Genomic DNA, 18,661 nt, shown 5'->3' on the forward strand with positions numbered 1-18,661 from the left:
ATATTTAAAAAACAAAACCATCTGACTCCTGAGTGGAAACTGGAAAATCTTTTTATAGCAGCACTTGGTCTAAAGTAAAAAAGAAAAAAGAAAAAAGGGGGGGACTAGAAATTGCATGTCCTTCCCTCTTGACTGTGCAGCACGGCTGAATTGACTCGATATGCTCTCCTGTATGCTTACTGAGCAAGTAGCGTGAAAATTGACCTTTGCTTGCTTTCTAAACAGTGGATTATTCACCTTAATGCTTCAAATTGGTCAGGGTGGGGCTTTTCTGCTGTTTCCAACGTCTTTGCCTGCTCTTTTTTAACGCTGTACGCAGTATGTTCGCAAATATGCTAATACGTGAAAATAAATGTCTATTAAGGAGTCCACACACGAACATGCAAGTTAAAAGTACAAAAAAAACTAAACAATTAAATGCACAAAATCTTTGTAAATTGCAACAGGATTTGGAAATAATCATAAGATGGGCCAAATACGCAGTTACCACTTTAAAGGCAATGTTTAACAGGAAATTCAGGAGACAGACATGTGCTTCTTCTTACAAAAGTTGTCCATTGCTTATTGTATAAACAAAAAGAAAATTGTTTTGCCCTTACAACAAGCAAAGGGCTCTTTTTCCTTTACTTCACTTTGTTTCCAGTGTTAGTAAAAATAAGCACTGTGAAGTCTGTCAAGCACATGTGCACTTATTCCTTTACTGTCTGTGTCAGAGGACGCATGTCGTGCCAAACGCACGCAGTTCTGCAAGGGAGTAAGTAATTAAACAATAATGCTAGCACATGAAAAAATATCCTGTTGGTATTTGAAACGGATTGATTATGGGTCCAAGCATCCGATAACTAACAGAATATTGTTTTGGTAATTGGTCGGAATCATATTGTTGCAATAAAAAAAACACTTTTTTCCCCTCCTCATGGCCTCGGTGGAACTTTTTGTCCTCGGTGTGCATTTACAGTGTGAATGCCTGGCTCCTCGTTCATTTTCCCTTACTTAAAAACATCCATCACTTTGCTCATCCAAGCTCCTTTGCTCCAAATGGACAGTGGGAAGAACACATCCACAGCCAACTTATAAAAACAGCAGCGGCATTTCCAACCAGACAAAGACAGACTGTGAGAGAGAGGGCCCATCACTTGGACCAGGTGTGACGCCATAAATCTGTCAAAACAGTAGGGATATCCAAGATTTTCACAAATTAAATAGTTTTTCGCATCAGATTGTCACTGGGCAGGCGATCACATCTGGTTAACCACTAACTCCCACATAATGCAGACTTCCTTTCTTCAACAAATATTTGTCTTTACAGACTCACTGCTGGACAGTCAGCGGCCATCAAACAATAAGAGACGCCGTACAGTATTTGCTCTGCTCATCAACCACGGTGTTCTTCAACAACATTTCTGAGAAAACTGTTGTCATACTGCGCGTCAGGCTTATGGGATAATTAAATAATTGCAGATTTTTGAGAGTTTTCCATCGGCTTTTGGATAATCGCAGAAGCAAAAACCAATGTTTATGATACCAGCATGTTTTGGTCCGCAAGATAAGCCTCACAAAAGAACAAGACTTTTACGGTTTTGGAAACTTAAATGCAATCACCAGAAGTGCTAACATTAGGCTATAAACAAACTATACTACGGCCATATGACTTATATATCACTGACGCTCAACTTCCTAGTACACTATAGCAAACACACTTTACTATAAATGGAATCTACAAGTTTGACTCAGATAGTTAGTAAGTGTGGTGGTACGAACACAAAATATTGTGTGTTTCCTCGTCTAGAGTCCCGTTTAGCCACTTGTTAGCAACCTTCTTTTGAACAACATGTAAAAGCTTAAAATCCACAAGTGGCGTATTTACTGATGGATTTTAGGTCACAGAACAAAGCAAAAAAAGCTGGATATAACCAAAAACCCACTAACTTTGATAGAAGAGAACTGGAAGTGCAAAAATGCCAACTGATTTCTGGGTTTTAGCACTCATTTCTGCAGCACTCTATTCTCTGGGACTAGGCAGGTACAACAGGCCCAAGACCTGAAGGTGACTTGTAATCAATAGCCCCCATTCTGCAGCCCACACTAGTGGCATCACACTTGGGTGTGAGAATTTATGTCTCTCACTGATATCCAGCTGCACAGGGGGCAAGGGGGACGATATTTGTGGAAGTTAAACAAATCCAGAACAATTCCCAATATCCCTCTGTGGAAAAGTTCCCCTATGCTGTCACACACCATCACCAACACACAGCAGAGCCTCCCTCCCACTCATACTATCCTTTGGTGTTTTTCACCAAACTCATCCATTTCTCTTCATCCACCCTCCTCTCACCATCCTCAGGTGGTGTGTAGTGTACTGTCAAGCACTGCGTGAATCAATGACTGCTGCTCACGCCCACAGGTAAAGGTTAGAAAGGTTCACTATTGAATTATTTCTGCACTTCTCTCATTGCTGCCATCTGCCTGGCTGCTTTTAGTTGATGTGGTCGAGGCACTGGAGGGGACTCTTTTTGCTAATGTACTCAAAACATGCGTGTGTGTTTGTGTGTGTGTGTGTGTGTGTGTGTGTGTGTGTGTGTGTGTGTTCCGTGTGTATCAAGTAAGTCGTCAGCAAGGATGTTTTCATCAAATCAAACCAACATAGCAGGAATTTGCACGTTAAGCAACATTTGCACACACACACACACACACACACACACACACACACACACACACACACACACACACACACACACCTACACTTACGAACCCTCTGTTCACTACTCATGCCTATCTATCAGAGAGTGGATAATGAATCAAAACATCTGTGCTTTCAGCCAGTCTTTGTTTCATCTGCCTTTATTCTAATGGAGCCTTCAGAGTGTGAGGGCAACATGCTGCTGGATAGGGCATCCTTCACTCTCTGGTTTTGTTTTGCTGTCAGCGAGGCCGATCGTCTCTGCAGGACCCGGGGTGAACTCATCCATAGCACAGATCATGCCCTTTGATCCACCAGCTCTCTCTGGGGGGCACAAACAGCCTTATTAAAAACGGCTAAATAAAACTTTCCTAGCCTCGACTCGATAGTTCCCAAACTTTACCCCTCGCTTCTTCTCTGATGCTGCCTATGGACAAATTGAGCTGCCTAATTCTGACGGCGAGCAGCACTGTTCTCCCGATACCAAAACACAGTAACAAATGAAGCAATCTAAGTGTTTAACAATTTATTGGTTCTAGTTCCAAGACTACCTGGCATACACTTGCACTACAATCAATATCATAGAAGAGACCAGGCTGGATGTAAGATGATAATCTGCGCCTTAGGGGGAAATTCAAGTACGGAGCGTACAGACAACTTGTGAAAAAAAAACAAAAAAACATTACAGCTACTACATATTACCAGGAAGGAAAAGCCAGACAAAGGAAAAATGCATCTTCACTGTGGTGCAAACATAATTCATCCTTCCAACATTCTGTATGTATTGTAGTTGCATTCTTTGACAAAGACAATCAACCTGAGTGAGTGTGATAACGAAGACGGACGTGTAGGGCTGTCACGTTAATAACGTTATCGACTTATACATATGTTATTGTTAATTTCTTATCGTACGTTTCTATGAGTACATATCTTATTGACCTTGATATTGTCTGTCATTTATACAATGGATTTTTGTTTAAGTAAGAAACAAGTCACCAACATTTTCGCTCCCATGGTGCCAGAATAACTAGCAAGCTTGTCCCTGCCTTCGGGGAGCAGCTCATAAGTGCTGTTTCTTCACATTTGTGGTTTTTGATTTTGTTGTTTTTGTTAGTTAGGATATTTTGATTCAAATTTCTGCATATTATCAAGAGTTAAAAGTTCATTGCTTCTTGAAAGGGTACACTTGATTGTTATGCTATCATATTATCATTATACAAGTGCCATAAAATGGTCTTAAAATGAACTATAATGGCTTATAATGTTGTTTATTGCGATTATTTCTGTGACAATATATCATCAGAAAAGTTATGACAGAGTCAGTGGAGTTTGCCAGGAAACCGAGTAGAACATTACATTGAAGTTGTATGAGCTAAAAAGTGTGAACAGATTAAAGTCATTAGTCTATTTCACTTGGTCATTTTGAGGCAATCCGTTACCTTGCCTTTTTTGAAAGTAAGATCACTTGGTCAGATTTAACAGTGTCCAGTGTTGACGCAACCCTGCATCATATTCTCCGAGTCAGCACCAAAGTAGCAGTGCTATGCTCTGTCAGGCACATCTCATATAAACCAGAGTAGAAACTATCTCAAACCCCTCCATCTTGAATTGTCTTGTTTCTCCTTCATCTCATGTACCTGTATGGCACTGACATGACTGCTGCTATAATTAAACCCATCACAACCATTAATGTCTTTGTCACCTAATCTATTCTCTCCTCTGCTGTCTCTGTCAGTCTTTAACCACAGACTTCCCGCCCTCAGCATGGACTGACAGCCCCGTGGAGGCTGTGGTCACTCCGTGTGAGTGACATGAGGGGCAGCAGGGCTACTGCATTACACCCCCACCTCCCCCCCCAAGCTCTTCCTGATCCAGCGCCTCAACGCTGATCACCACCTCTGCTCCAATATCCAGCAGCAAAGCCTTGAGGCCTGAAAATAGAACTCATTAACACGTTTAGTAAGTACAAATGAGATGACTGTCTCCTGATGGACTGTCTATCTTTTGGATCAGCTTTCAAGGAGAGTGTCTGGTAATGACAAGAGAGAAGGAAACCAATATTATAATGTGCTGCCAGTCTCCTCTGAAAATGGGCTTGATGACAGGGAGAGCCTCTCGCACCCACACATGGTCTGATCCTCAGTGCGGACACCTATGTGCGTGCTCGCTTACGAGTGTGCGAGTTTGCAAAATAAATCTGCCACATACTTACACCCACATGACACAACTGACAGTGAAACCACATGCAACACATACCGAGCACACACTCAGCATGAGCAAAACACCCTGAGTACTGCACTTAAAAAGCTCATGTCCCAATTTTGAGACCATTACTTGTCTTTTTTAGCTCGACTCAACTTTCCCTCATTTTTAATTTATCACTTTTCTTATTGTCTCCTTCTTCCTGTATATAAACACTCGTCTTTGACATTTATGCTGCCTCTGTTTCGCCTCTAAGCCAGATCTATTGGACAGGCTGGCACACCAGGACCCAGACTTTACCCACCTTGCAGCCCGGGGGCAAAGCTAGCCAGTATTTATAGAACAAGGGTTCAGTGAGGAGAGGTAGTAAAAACCTGGACACAAGACATTTTTATTCACAACCTATCCAAGAATAGAGTGGTGGCTTTCTGGTCAATTTGCTATTACAGGATGAGCCAGCAGAGGAATTCATACCGAGCTACTCCATAAACCAGGGGGAACAGGGAGAGAAAAGACTTGCCTGTGTTAGTTGGAGCAGTGGGGTCATATGAATGCTGATGCACCACTGGAAAATCTATAAAGCCATCATTTTGGCTTTTTAATAAACGTCTAGTCTTTTGTAATATTTTCAAAATGAAAAGTAATGTATTTATGAATTTCCTGGCACGTTCTGCGGACAGCAAACAATTTCCTATGCTGCCTCGATGCCCTTCGGACAGGGATTAGAAGGCAGGCGACTGACGGAGGCCTGACTGAGCTGCGGGCCCTCTGGGGCCCTACTCATCCAGGCTTGCAGAGCCCTCATCCTCATATCCACTCTACATCACCAGGGCAATAACAGCCTTTATTAAAAGCGCATTGCAGCAGTGTCTGTCTATACAACTTACTTTGGGATTGGCCATAATGTGGCATGTAGAAAGGGTCTGGTGGTTAGGGGCTACAATATCCTGTTTCTGGAAAGGTTTACTTTGCATTTTAACAAGCATGAATAAAGGAGGACATTCCAGAAATGGCTACCGTCTGTTTCGCTCTTGCCCGTGGGGAGCAAAAGCTCAGACAATGGCCCTTGCATGCCATCAGAGCGTGGCCTGGCTCACCTCTGATTCTACCTGGCTCTAAAAGCTTTAGCTTAGCCACTGGACATGCAGATAGCTCAAGTATGATGGCCGAAGAGAGTAAAACCTCTGTTAATGTGGTTGAAAAGAAAAGGGAGATGAAAAGATGAAGGCATGGTAAGATATGATGAATTAGACATCTTGGTGTAGTAAGACTGGCAGATGGATGTCGACACATCCCGTCTGCCATCACTGAATCTCAATGTTAGCTGCAATATGAGTGACCCTTCTATATTTGCTTCATTAGTGCATTTTTCCACATCACAGCCCATTTTCCATCCAATTCGGAGCGTCTCAAGAATTATGCATGAGGCAAAGAGGGAGGGGGGGAGAAATGCCTCTGTTGTCAGGACAGGCCTCCCTATTAGGTGTTTGACCCTGAAAGTGCACCCCTTTTAGTGAAACAAGCAATGGATCTCATATTGGATACCAGTATTATGCAGTCATTTGTATGCATCCTTTCGTCTCATTTCCATTTAATAATGCACACAGCTCCCCTGCCCAGTTTCTCAAACTGGTCATTAAAAGTAACGCTGATCTTAACTGGAGGCTTAAATTCCACTTACAGGCTCTCATGGCGTGGTGGATGAAACAACTGCAGAGTCCAAGTAAGATAACCCCTCCCTAAGCCAGTCTTTGCCCTTGAATACCCAGGCCTCTGTGTCTGCACAGACAGGAGACAATGACTTGTGGCTGCCCAGGCGGGCCCAGCCTTCTCCTTCCCAGCCTCCGAGACTCACAGACAGGGATTTCCTCCTGCAATGAGAGCCAAGCCGTCACAGCCCAGCGATCAAGGGCCTGCCATCTGTGACTGAGGCAGATTTACAGCAGGAGCTAATCCACACTGTCAGCCACGTTTGTTCTCCATCTCTGACTCCTCCATACACATACATAAAAACACACACGCGCGCACACACACACACACACACTCTCACACCACCGCTGGAAAATATTTTACCCTCAGAAAATGTTCTCTCCTGCATCTCTCCCTTCCTCTCTCGATTACAACAAAGCAAACATTTCTTGCGGAAGGGCATCCACCCTTCAGTGCAATTTAACTCTGCCCTTTTAAAGGCATGATCTCATTCTGTTCTGCGCTCAAAAAATAACTTTAGTCGATTAAATGTTAAGAAATGAGAAACCTCAATGTGTCATTGAGTTATATGCCCTGGTGAACATCATCCGCACGAAATAGGGTCATCATACGCTCAAGTGTCACACATGCTCTCACATGCAAGCTCCCCAAACTCTTTTCCCCCACTTCTTTATATTCATTCCCCGCTATTCCATCTCTTATTCTCCACATATTGGCCAGATTGCAGATGCTTTACGTTGTCAGCGGTCACCATTAACCCCTACACTTGATGTCATAAGACACACTGCCTCGGCTCTGTAACCACTAAACCCAAAATATATTCTGTCCTCATGCCGTCAAACTGTTTCTTTACAGGAGTTTCAACACAACGGAGCTTTACAGGGGTTGTAACACTTCCCTTTCGCCTCCTCTGTCACATGCACGTCTCTTTATTTTTTTGCCTCTACCTGCCACCTGGTAATGAGCTGTTATCCTTAAAACTAAAGGCAAGCAAATGGTTGCATCGGTTCAAGTCAGCGCTGAGCTTTATTCGGTGATCTCTGCACAAAGGGCAGCTGTGTGGTGCTGAGGTCCCTCTGAGGCCCCCTTTGTCTCCCCACAGATAAAGGGTTAAAGAAGACAAATGGAGGCGGGTCCCAGACCAACATGCCTAAGCAGCACATTTCTAGTATGAGCAAAAATTAAAACAATGCAAGCCTTTTATCCCAGTGTTAGTCTAATTGGAAGGAAAGCTCAATTCTGCTGCCCTAGCTCTCCTCGGACATCCAGCCCAGAGGAGACATGTGGCACCGACTCCCTAGTGCCTGTGTTTGCTTGCATGCTCACAGGGATCATTAACATGCAGAGTTGTTAAATATAAAACACACCAGACAACGCACAAACTAGCCTTACATAGTTTAATTGCTGTCACAGAAAATGCATCAGTTCACTACACGTGAAGATCATGACTTTATCGCATAAAATGTTGTCATGTGTTTCATGGTAGTTTAAAGTTTTTCAAGGAAAAACGGCAGGCTTCATATGTTTGGGAAAAATCCCAGGCAGGCTTCGAGCCGAGCACCAAACGCCAGCAGAGAACCACTCGCAGGATCACAGAACAGCAGCAGGCGGGGGAATTACTGTCTAGGTGACCCAGAAATCCAGGGGCAACTTTGTTTTAACAAGCCAGGGAACGTTCCACCACTTTAGCAACTATGCCTCGACCACAAAAAAGAGCTGTGTGCCACAGAAGAGCTAGCGGAGAGGAAATTAAATATTACACTGGGAGGGAATGGTTCAGCCCAAGCGGAGGGGTGGGGCTGCGAGGTGGAGCGGCCCAGCTGACGATGTCAGGACGAGGCATTTGGGGTGTGAAATGGTAGATGAGAGCCGTGGAGTCAGCAGCTTTAGAGTTAATGATTACAGACAAAGAGGTGTGATCATTATTGAGGTAATTTGATCAAGATGTCCTTTCTTTTTTTTTACTCACTTAAAAAGGGACACAAATGGAGGTAGTGTTTGATTAAAAACGATGACTAAGATCTAAATAACAATGGGTCATTATCACTGATCTTGTTTGTATGGTTCTGTCTGCAGCTCATTGTGAAAAAGCAGAGTGAATTTTCATCATGAAGGCCTAGAAGTAGTAAAACAGTAGAAAAAATATCTGCAAAGCAGTCCCTAAATTACAAGGGAAACAATAAAACCATCATCAAAACACACAGTCAGACTATAAAAACATAAAGTACACAGCCCAACAACTTAAAATTCATTCCCATTTCATTTTTCTACACTAGTAGTCTGTTCTAATAAGTGAGGGTTATTGTAATTTGATGAAGCTCTGCAGGAGAGTAACCGCTGTTACTGTGTGCCATGACACTGCCCACACACAACCCCACTGCAGGGGCCCATTACCTAACCTAAGACTCGGATCCATCACCCTGGCACAAACATGGACTTCCAGCACATCAAACATTAAAAGAGAGAGAAAAAAAATGATGAACAAAACATCTGCCAAAAAAAAGGGTACAAACACCACAAGTCCCGCCTGCACACAAAAAATGTAAATTCCCAACCCCCAACCCTTTTAACCTAAATGGCCCTTCCTCCTGCCTTTGCATGTTCGCTTGTCCACTGTACTGTAGTCATTAACATATTTGGAGTGCAGCGAGCAGAAAGCTTAATTGTCCCTAATTGCTCAGCTAAATATGTTCTCTAATGATTTGCTTCAGATCTGTGACTGCCTTTTGCGCAATTTCCCGGCCGCTGGCTTCATTATCCCTGCCTCCTTGGAACAAAGCGTCTTCACAGGCTGGCCTTTTTTTTTCTCCCCGCATAACACAGACAGCGAGTATGTGTGCGAGGGAAGTAATGGTTCCCTCTTGGAGGGACACACAATAGAGCCTCTTTGTCAGGGCACAGGAGTTAAAGTGATTGGAAAACCAAATCTCTGCTAAGAAAGAGTGTTAATTGACCACAGCTCACTCTTCCTAATCAGCCCATAATAAATGAGCAGTTGAGGCACTTTGTTTCAGTCATGCTACTGTTGTTGTAGTCGTGTCTGTCTTTTGGTGTTCTTGTTGTTGCAGCTGCTGCTGTTGTTCGGCTCCTCCTCCTCTGGCCTTAATGCTCTGTCTCAATATGTCTTTAATGGCTGAGAGGGACAGCTCCCATTAACAGGGATCTCTGCTTCTACTGCTGAAAGCAGGCTTTGCAGGAACATTGTTTGTGATTTGATATGGACCTAAACTCATATCAATATCAAAACTATGTTTGAAAAAAGTCCCAATGTTGGAAGCAATTTAAACAACATAACTCTCAGCAATGTCATTTTTAATGTTATCTCTGAAAAGGAACCCCTCTCCACTATTCAGCTCCGTCAACTGAAACATCGTTCTGTTCTTCCTGTCATACAACTGAGTTAAATACTTATGTCTTTCAATCGTGGCTCCACCACCTCAGTCACCCTTTTTTGGATAAAAAAACACAAAACCACTCAGATCGTTTATGTGAAGCCTAACTCTATAGGGAGGTAAATGTCAAAGAAAGAAAGTGACTAATTCTCAACACATGTTGGACAACTCCGCTGCAGAGAGCATTTCAATGGAGTGGATGGGTGTGTGTTTATGTGCACAAGAGACAGTGTGCCATAGGTAGAGAGATCAAGAGAGTGTGACAAAGACAGGTGTACATAAAGAGAAACACAAGTGTGGCCACAGGGCCAGGTTCTGACCTGTATCTGAAGAAGGGCATTTGCGAATGGTGAAGATGGAGCTGAGGTCGTCGTCTTCCTCCGGCAGACCCTTCTGCAGGCGCTGCAGCTTCCTGAGGCTCTCGCTGCGCTGGTGCTTCATGGAGCGCACATGCTGGATCAGGTTGAGCTTGGCCTTGGTCGAGTAGTTACACAGCACACAATGGTAGTAGCAGGCATCACCCTCCACGGCGTTTTCGTGCTGCTGCAGGTGCTGTGGGAGGGGATGGAGAGAGAAAGAGAGACAGAGAGAGAGAGAGGAAGGGAAAGAAAGGAGCACAGACAGAGAGAGAGAGAGGGAAAGAGAGAGAAAGAGGTTATTGTAGATGGCAGATAGCTGGCTAGGCACCACCGACTCACTTTCGCTCAAACAGTTGGCAAATGAACAAATCAATTCCCAATCACAGCCCTGTTGTTTAACATCCAGACCTCTTCCACTTCAGGACAACTGTTTGGACTGCGCACTTTGTCTGCGTGAGTGTCTGTATCAGTGGGCTAACAGGACAGGAGAGGCCTGGGAGGCACGCAAATCTCAGGGGCCTGAGGGCGGGCAGGAATCGCATCAGCCACCCTTCAGAAGCCGTGGGTCTCCAGCCTCACGGACGGAAGGGAGCATTGATCCCCTTCACTCAACAGAAGCCTCCCGTCTCTGAAAAGGAAACTCCAAACATCTGCTTGTTTCACGCATGGGATACTAAATATTGATCACGGCGAGTTAAATCCTCGCTCTCTCATAGAGAAAGCGAGGCAAAGTCAGCCGGTGGTGAGGCGGCGAGGGGGATTTAGCACATTCTGAGAGGAACTGGAACATTCCACAACTGGAGGACAACCTTCAGAGGAAAGGAAATCAGCACTGGTATTGACCTGTCAACCCCGCAACTTCCTCCAAGACTCAACAGCAGGCCTCGCCCAGCCTTCCGTGGAGTCACAACATGCCTAACACCCCGTAGAGACACCATACCACCACGACCTCTTGTCACACCACAGAGCTCCAGTCTAATTACCTCCTGCATGGCTCAATCAATGATGCAAGGCCAACACAATATGGTTAGACCTGGTGTGAGCAACACAGTTATTGACCACTATCCTAAAGCATCACACTGATTGTTTCTGCATTTTTACGATAAAAGCCCCCAGACTCGGTATGGCCACTTGTGTCACGCCTGTCATGTGCTGCTCCTAATATCAAACTGTGAGTCTCAATGTGGATATCGGAGGCTGTAAATCAATGTCGATCACCAAAAGTTTTGCTCTTTTTTACCCTTTTAATCTTCTTGGCGACCACATCTCCTGTTTGGACATGACATATATTTTCATATTTTGTAACAAAATGGTTTAAAATATTATTATCATTATCTAATAACTAGGTAAAAAGCACGGCTGAATGTTAACCTGCAGTAAGAAAAAACGAATTACCCAAATCATTAACGGTGCTGAAAGCTTGTGATCGTAATTAAAATTGGCTCAAGTCAGACTCTTTTCGATCAGGTTTTATGACCAATTCTGCATTTTAAGTGTATAAACCACCCCGTTTTTACATTACACCTCAGGCTTACACTTAGATAAAGGTTCAGAAAACTGAAGCACTCGTGAAATTAGAAACCATCTTGCCCTGCACTGGACCGTCTGTTTGGCTGGCCAGAAAATATAAAAGCAATGGAAACATTAGACATTTAACCGCATTACATCTAAATCAGGTGTTGACAGGCTGGTGAAAAAAAAGTCATAACAATATTATGCCTCCCTAAAATGCTCTTGTCCCTTTCTCCTAATATTTAATTTTCTAGCAATATTGTAATATTGCTATGGGGTTTTCTGAGCTATTGTGTTTCATTCTCTTTGGTTTCATATTTCTCACTTCTACACCTAAAATGTGCATTAAGACACCGCTTCCAGGAAAAGGAATAGGAGGTTTTTTTTTTCTCCCTCCTTTTTGTGAGCCCCACAGCTTGGTGTAATAGAGTTATTAGGTGATTGTAAAAGGCTCTGTGTCTCTGTGTGCTCTCCTTTCTCGCCTCATTTCTAAGCCATCCATGATGTCATGAATAGGTGTTGCTGGATATCGTGGGAGCCCTCCTCCTCTCTCTTCCTTTTCCTCTGTGCACAAATATTGCATCAGAACTAAGGTAGAGAGAAATCTGAGAGACAGATTCAGTTATAGATAACACCAAATCCATCATGCAAAGTGCTTTTAGTCAGAGCAGATGTCTTGAATAAAAAAAAAAAAGAGAGGTCTTGCCGCAAATGACTCAAGGCTGCAAAAATCTACAAGAAGACAAGTTTAAAAAAAATGACAGCACCTGACCGAAACTTCAAAGCTGGTCTCAGGAGGCAGAAAAAAAAATCCTGGGAGTTTTATAGTTTCCCATAAAAAGCGCAGGGTTTATATAGGAGTGAACCTGAGACCGCCTGCCCCAGAATCGGCCATAATTCACTATAAACCTGACTGGCCGGGAAGATGGCTTCAACAGGGCCAAAACTGGCCTGCCCCAGTGCTTGTAGCTCCATCTACAATGTCAAATGGCTACACCTGTAAACCCCCACTTTCACCTTCTATGCAATGGCCATGACCCAAGGCAGTCTGGGGCATTTTTGAGTCGGTGAACAAAGTGGGGGTGGAGGTGGGGGGGGGGTTCTCGTGCTTGTTCAGTATTCCAAGGGAGGACTGTTGCAAAATGATACCACAGTGGCGATGAGAACAGCATTGCTTGGCCCCTCTGGTCATCACATGCAGTAACTCTCTCGAACATTTAGCGGATCATGTATGAGAGCCCGAACACAGTATGGACACAGTGCAATCTCAGTCCATCGCCCTCTCTGGCTCACAAACACACACACACACACACACACACACACACACACACACACACACACACACACACACACACACACATGCAGACAGACACACACACACGCACACATACACACTTTGAAACATAATAATGCATAAGACAGGGCCTATGTCTGTTTCCTATGAACCTGCAATGAAGCCCCTAGTTGATAAATCACCTCCAACTGGAGTGTAGGAATTTGGCGGCTTAATGAAAAAGTCATGTTGAGCTGGGAGGAGGCTGGTCGGTGTGGGCTCTGGGGTTTCTAAGCGCCCTGTCGAGGCCCCAACAGGAGGGGAGCTGTGGAGTATAATGGAAGGGGAAGCTGGCTGGGTCAGTGGCATGGATTCAATACCACTGAACTGTCTGGGAATTTACTGCAGTCATATAGGAGATTCAGCTGAGCAAGTACAAATGTGTGACCGCCTAGTATGCAGTGATGTACTCAATAGGGCATGGGAGACTGGGTGCATGTGAATGTGCTGTGATTGTGGTCAGATTTAACAGATAAGATCACAAAGACGTACTGATTGTAGGTAAAGGGGTAAAAGGGTCTGAAGACACTTCACATTGTTGTAATATAGTTGTGTTTAAAAAAATGCTATAGGGCTGGATATGGAGAGTAAACAATATCACAATCATTTTAGGCTACATCGCGATAAACAATGTATATCTCAATAATCTGAAAGCTCATAAATGCTGGAGCTAGGTGACAAAATTAAATATCATGATATTTTCTTTTTACCAAATACCTTCATATTGATGTCAAAGAGATGACTATTGGTTCTTTCACAAACTATTAACACAATGAGATTTCTGATAAGTCATCATCAGTATTGTGGCTATAATGACTTGGTGAGTAAAGGTAAGTATTAGAACAAGTAGAGCAGTCTGGGAAATTCAGAAAATGACATCTCTTCACAGCCTTTAAGAGGATTTATAATCTCATATCAGGATAACAATATCGATATATTGCCCAGTTCCAATTTGTTAACTGAGGCTGGTAAAATGACCAAAAATGATACTTTACTACCTTTGAACATTTTAAAAAATTTACTAAATTACACATAAAATGTTAAATCACATCTAATTTGGTTTTTACATTGTGGGGTCCAAGTCTAAGCTTTTTTATGATGTGTGGTTTTCATAGTTTAAAAATGCAATCACGGTTTTTCAAGCCGCTCTCTTCCATGGAGCACCTTATCTCTTTCTGTGGAGGCTGAAGCAGTGCTCTGTGCTTTTTCAGGTAAAGAGGGACAGGGGCGGTGTGGGCACCACCCCATCCTCTCTCTCACAGCTCTACAGTGCACCTTGGCCTCTGAGTGGGCAATACGTGCCTGTATCAGTTTCACCACCCACCCAGAGCACTGCATACATCTGCATTTCCATCCACTTAAATGCAAAGTAAAAGTGCACCTTTAACACAAAACAGTGTGGTTGCTGAGAGAGCCCAACTCGCACAAGATAGAGGTGGGTATTACTGGAAGGCTGGAAGGGAGACAGAGAGCCGGTAATTCCAAACAATGGCTCCCAATGGAGCCGTATAATACAGCATGTACAAGCAACAAACACAAGTATAGACAAAAAGACCGTCCCAAATATACACACACACATACACAAACGCGCACACATGCATATACAGACTCTCACACGCACAGCCACATACCATTATGATCATACCCTAATTTCCACCATTAAATTTGGCAGTGCTGTTAATACAAAATTAATGCATTAAAACAGATGACTATCTGTGAGCTAAATAGCTATCAATTCTGTGAGAGCTGCCAAATTCCCTCCGTGTGAGAGAGAGAGAGCCAGTTAGTATCTGCCTGGATGTATCTATAACTGTCTCGCTGGTTCTCGGCACTAAAGGTTGGTGTCTGTGTGTGTCTCCTATGTGTGCGCACACGTGGACACGGGAATCTTACACAGGTTAGATAATTGCAATTCACACCTGACGCCATGCAATGCGCTGCAACAGCGCAGAGTCTGTATTTGAATGAGAAGATCTTATCCAATATAATCACAGATTCAGGAGTCAGTTTTCTCTATCACCTGAAAAAGAAGTTACAAACTAGTCCTTTAGCTGGAGACATGTTAGAATAAAGTCACCCAGCACCTTTTGTTATTCAGACATAGTGATGTCATGGCAGCAACTATAACCAATGAGGTAACTGTGTTTCACTCTGAGGGGAGACAGTAGTGATGTGTCTGTTGGGCTGAAAAACACACTGTGGCCAAAAGGAGAGGAAAACACCCCCGTGTGGTTTACATCTCACTGTTAGTCAACTGTGGCCATCACATGCATGTCCTGTGGAGTATATGTTACCATCCTGTTGCGTCTAAATGGAAACATCTGAAAAGTTAGCAGCCTAATTATGAGGTTATAAATCAGGATCAAGTTACATTTAAAAACAGGTTATTTCAATGATGAGGATTAAGTTCGGGGTTAGAGGTCTAGCGAATAAAAACGACTTAATGTAATGACCCCTCTCTACCCAGCGGCAGTGTGCGGCTGCATGCGCAGAGATTTGTAGGGGACATGATTCTCATAAAACTGCACTCTGGGATTCCCCTGGAACGTACGCAGGTTATTTAAAAAAAGCAAACCCGGGTGATTGGAGTCAGCGAGTGCTTATAGTTCAGCCTGTGATTCCCTGCCTGCCAGCAGCATGAACAACAGCTCCAACCACAGAGGCCCCCACTGGGTGCCAAATGCGGTGGCTGCTTTGAATTAGCCACTGCAAGCTGCAACATGCCCAAAAGTTAGGTTGCGGCTTAAGGGGACTGTGTATTCCAGTCCCAAACTGCCTACCTACCGCTTCCTGAACCTCATCCCCACCCTTGTCCTTTCTTCTTCTTTACTTTTCCTAATCCCTGCCACCCCGTCGCCGCATCCTGTCCCTCTGTCTCCAAGCCCATAATGTGCTAAGTTGCTTCCTCTGCTGCCTTGCTGTGGAAATGATCCATCACTACCGGTGAATAAAAAACAGGCTGCATATTTGTCTCCGGGAGGAGAGAAAGAAACAAAACGGACCTCTGTGTCGCAAGGGAGGGTGGCGGGGTAAAGATGGATCGCTGTAGGTGTCCTTGGAGAGGACGACTTAACATGGGCCTATGAAACAAAGTAGCCTGGGAGGGGTCATAGAGACACTTAAAGACAATACAGCTACTGGTGCCCCACACCCACCACTCTTACTTACTTTAACATTAAATAAAGCAATAATTATTGAATTCCGTTTGAATGAGTAAGATGCTAGAAAGTAAACAATGGGAACATAATTGCTGAGGGAAGACAATCAATGCAGGCAGTCATTTGGGCCACGTTGATTGTGTAGGCTGCTGTATCTGCTCTGTACATTGTGTGTAAGTGTGTGCACGTTTGTGTGGCTGTTACAAATCTAAGGTGAACAGCTAAGGGGAGTAGGTGCTGTGACAAGGAGCTGAGTAATACACTCTCCCATAAGCATGCACAAAACAAGAGTTGGGTAATCCCTCCTTCAATAATGACCCAGGGCTCGAAACAATAGCTCTCAATCAGCTGATCAATGTGTCCACATAATTCATGTGCGAGTCACTGTCTTTGAGAGGGGAGGAGGAGGAGGATAAGCAAGCGGGCGGTAGAGAGATCAATGCCCTGTGTGGTGATAACGAGCCTGGGCCTATGCCCACAGGAGCCCCACGCTGGCGTCCAGGGTCTCTCTCATTAAGAACATTTGGATAAGCATGGCTATACATACATAATGTGCACTTCTAATCGTAGCCAAATAAACACATTTCCCCTCTACTTAATGAGCTCGGCCCTGCTTTTGTGACACGCAGCGATGACTCCAAAACAAGCAGGAAATGATGTCAATCCACAAATAAGAAGGGAAAAAAACAGTAAAGCAAATTAACAGCAAGCTGTTGGCCTCCTCTTTCAGTAGCTAATTAACAGCTTAACCTCCTGGTGCTTTTATGAAAGCCATGCTGGGAGGAGCTTGCCAAAATTGCAGTACAATAAGTCTGCCTGCAGGAGGCGAGAGCAGGGTGGAGCCACGGGGGTACCCAAACAACTGTTACAGCCACTTGATGACATGTGTACTGGCAAGGTACCATCTGGAAGCTGAATGGGGCAAATCAGGACCTGCCCTGGCCCTTCTCTCCATTACCCACAGCACTGTGTCAACATCACAACCCTCCATTTTGGACAGCAGCGACAATAATTACTTGTTCAGGGCTGGGGAAGAACATTTTTCTTAACAGGAGGCACGCAGCAGGCGGAGATGATCAGATCTTGAGTTTTAATAATTGCTTGTGGCATCAGCATTTTGCTACAACTCTTATCACAATACTAACTGGTGATATTGGGAAGGGAAAGTCTTTTAGGCTGTGATGTCATATAAGAAAGGACTATCTCTATTTCCTAAAATGGAAAGGCTACAAAAAGATTAAAAACAAGCAGGTCTATGAAAAAAAACCAAACACACCTGCTTTAAATTTCTCAATACTCCAGAATATTACTTACAAGCAGACAAAGATGACTGCATCCAGAGGCCACTAACATTACCCTAAAAACCACTCCCTGTCCTCTGGCTAAGGAATTGGGCCGACATCACACCTAGCGTGACACGTCTTGTGTTGATTACGTGTTTCAAAGTTTACAGCTTCTTCAAGCTTCCTGTGAGGGGTGAGTGTTTGCGATGCGAGCCACAACAATATCTGATGTCAGGCTACAGACACGTGAAGCTACCTATCAAACAGAATCCTCTCTATGACTTATATGTGATTAAGAAGAGAAAAAAAGAAATCTTAGGAATGTAGTGTGAAAAGCACCACACCGGTTGTCTTAAGAGATCTGTACAGGGGTGCTAATGGAAGTATGTGTGCATGCTAGATAAGAACAGGATGACTGACTACCTAGAGCTGGACTAGAGCTCTACTGTAGGTCACTGATGTGTTAGTAGGGTAAAGGCAGAGGCAGCCCAGCACCCACACAGCTGACAAGAGTCTCCAACACCTCACTGCCTCTCATTTGTCACTTGCCAGCCAGACAATGGCAGCACGGCCTTGCGGAGCCACTGCGAATTTGGGCAGTGAAAGGCTCGTTAGAAAAGGGAACGAAGGATGAGAAAGATTTTGCAGAGGGTGAGGTGAACCAGCCCTATAGGAGCGAGGCAGATGGGGGATGTTTGGGGGGGGGGGGGGGGTTGTTGGATTAAGATACAGGCAAACACCACTTGTAATGATTAATGCAGTCAGTGAGAATTAAATTCAGAGCAGGAACATTACCCAAACACAATTAGTCCTCAAGAACAAACATCGCACTCTGCTGTGAATGCAGATTCATTGCCACATCATTGTGAGGAAGTAGCCATCAGAAGTCAAGAGAACTCCGGAGGTAAAACTTAACATGTCTGACGTGGCCCTCTAGAGAGTCTGTGTTACGATTATGTGTCCTCCCTCCCGCCTTGCTGTGCTACTATGACCTAGAAAGAACCCTTAAATGTGCCCACAGCAGTGCGAGTG

General features: G+C 44.0%; 1 protein-coding gene across 18 annotated transcripts in view; it reads right to left on the bottom strand.

The window, feature by feature from the left end:
- The window catches only part of zfhx3b (zinc finger homeobox 3b), a 349,963-nt gene that overhangs the window by 52,032 nt on the left and 279,270 nt on the right, over window positions 1–18,661 (bottom strand). For all 18 annotated transcript variants that reach the window (XM_030413357.1, XM_030413363.1, XM_030413358.1 and 15 more), the window contains one exon: window positions 10,305–10,536. In XM_030413357.1, coding sequence (XP_030269217.1) covers window positions 10,305–10,536 — 232 coding nt within the window. The remainder of the gene's footprint in view (window positions 1–10,304; window positions 10,537–18,661) is intronic.

This window comes from Sparus aurata, chromosome 4, assembly GCF_900880675.1.
Source record: "Sparus aurata chromosome 4, fSpaAur1.1, whole genome shotgun sequence".
NCBI classification, from domain to species: Eukaryota; Metazoa; Chordata; class Actinopteri; order Spariformes; family Sparidae; genus Sparus; species Sparus aurata.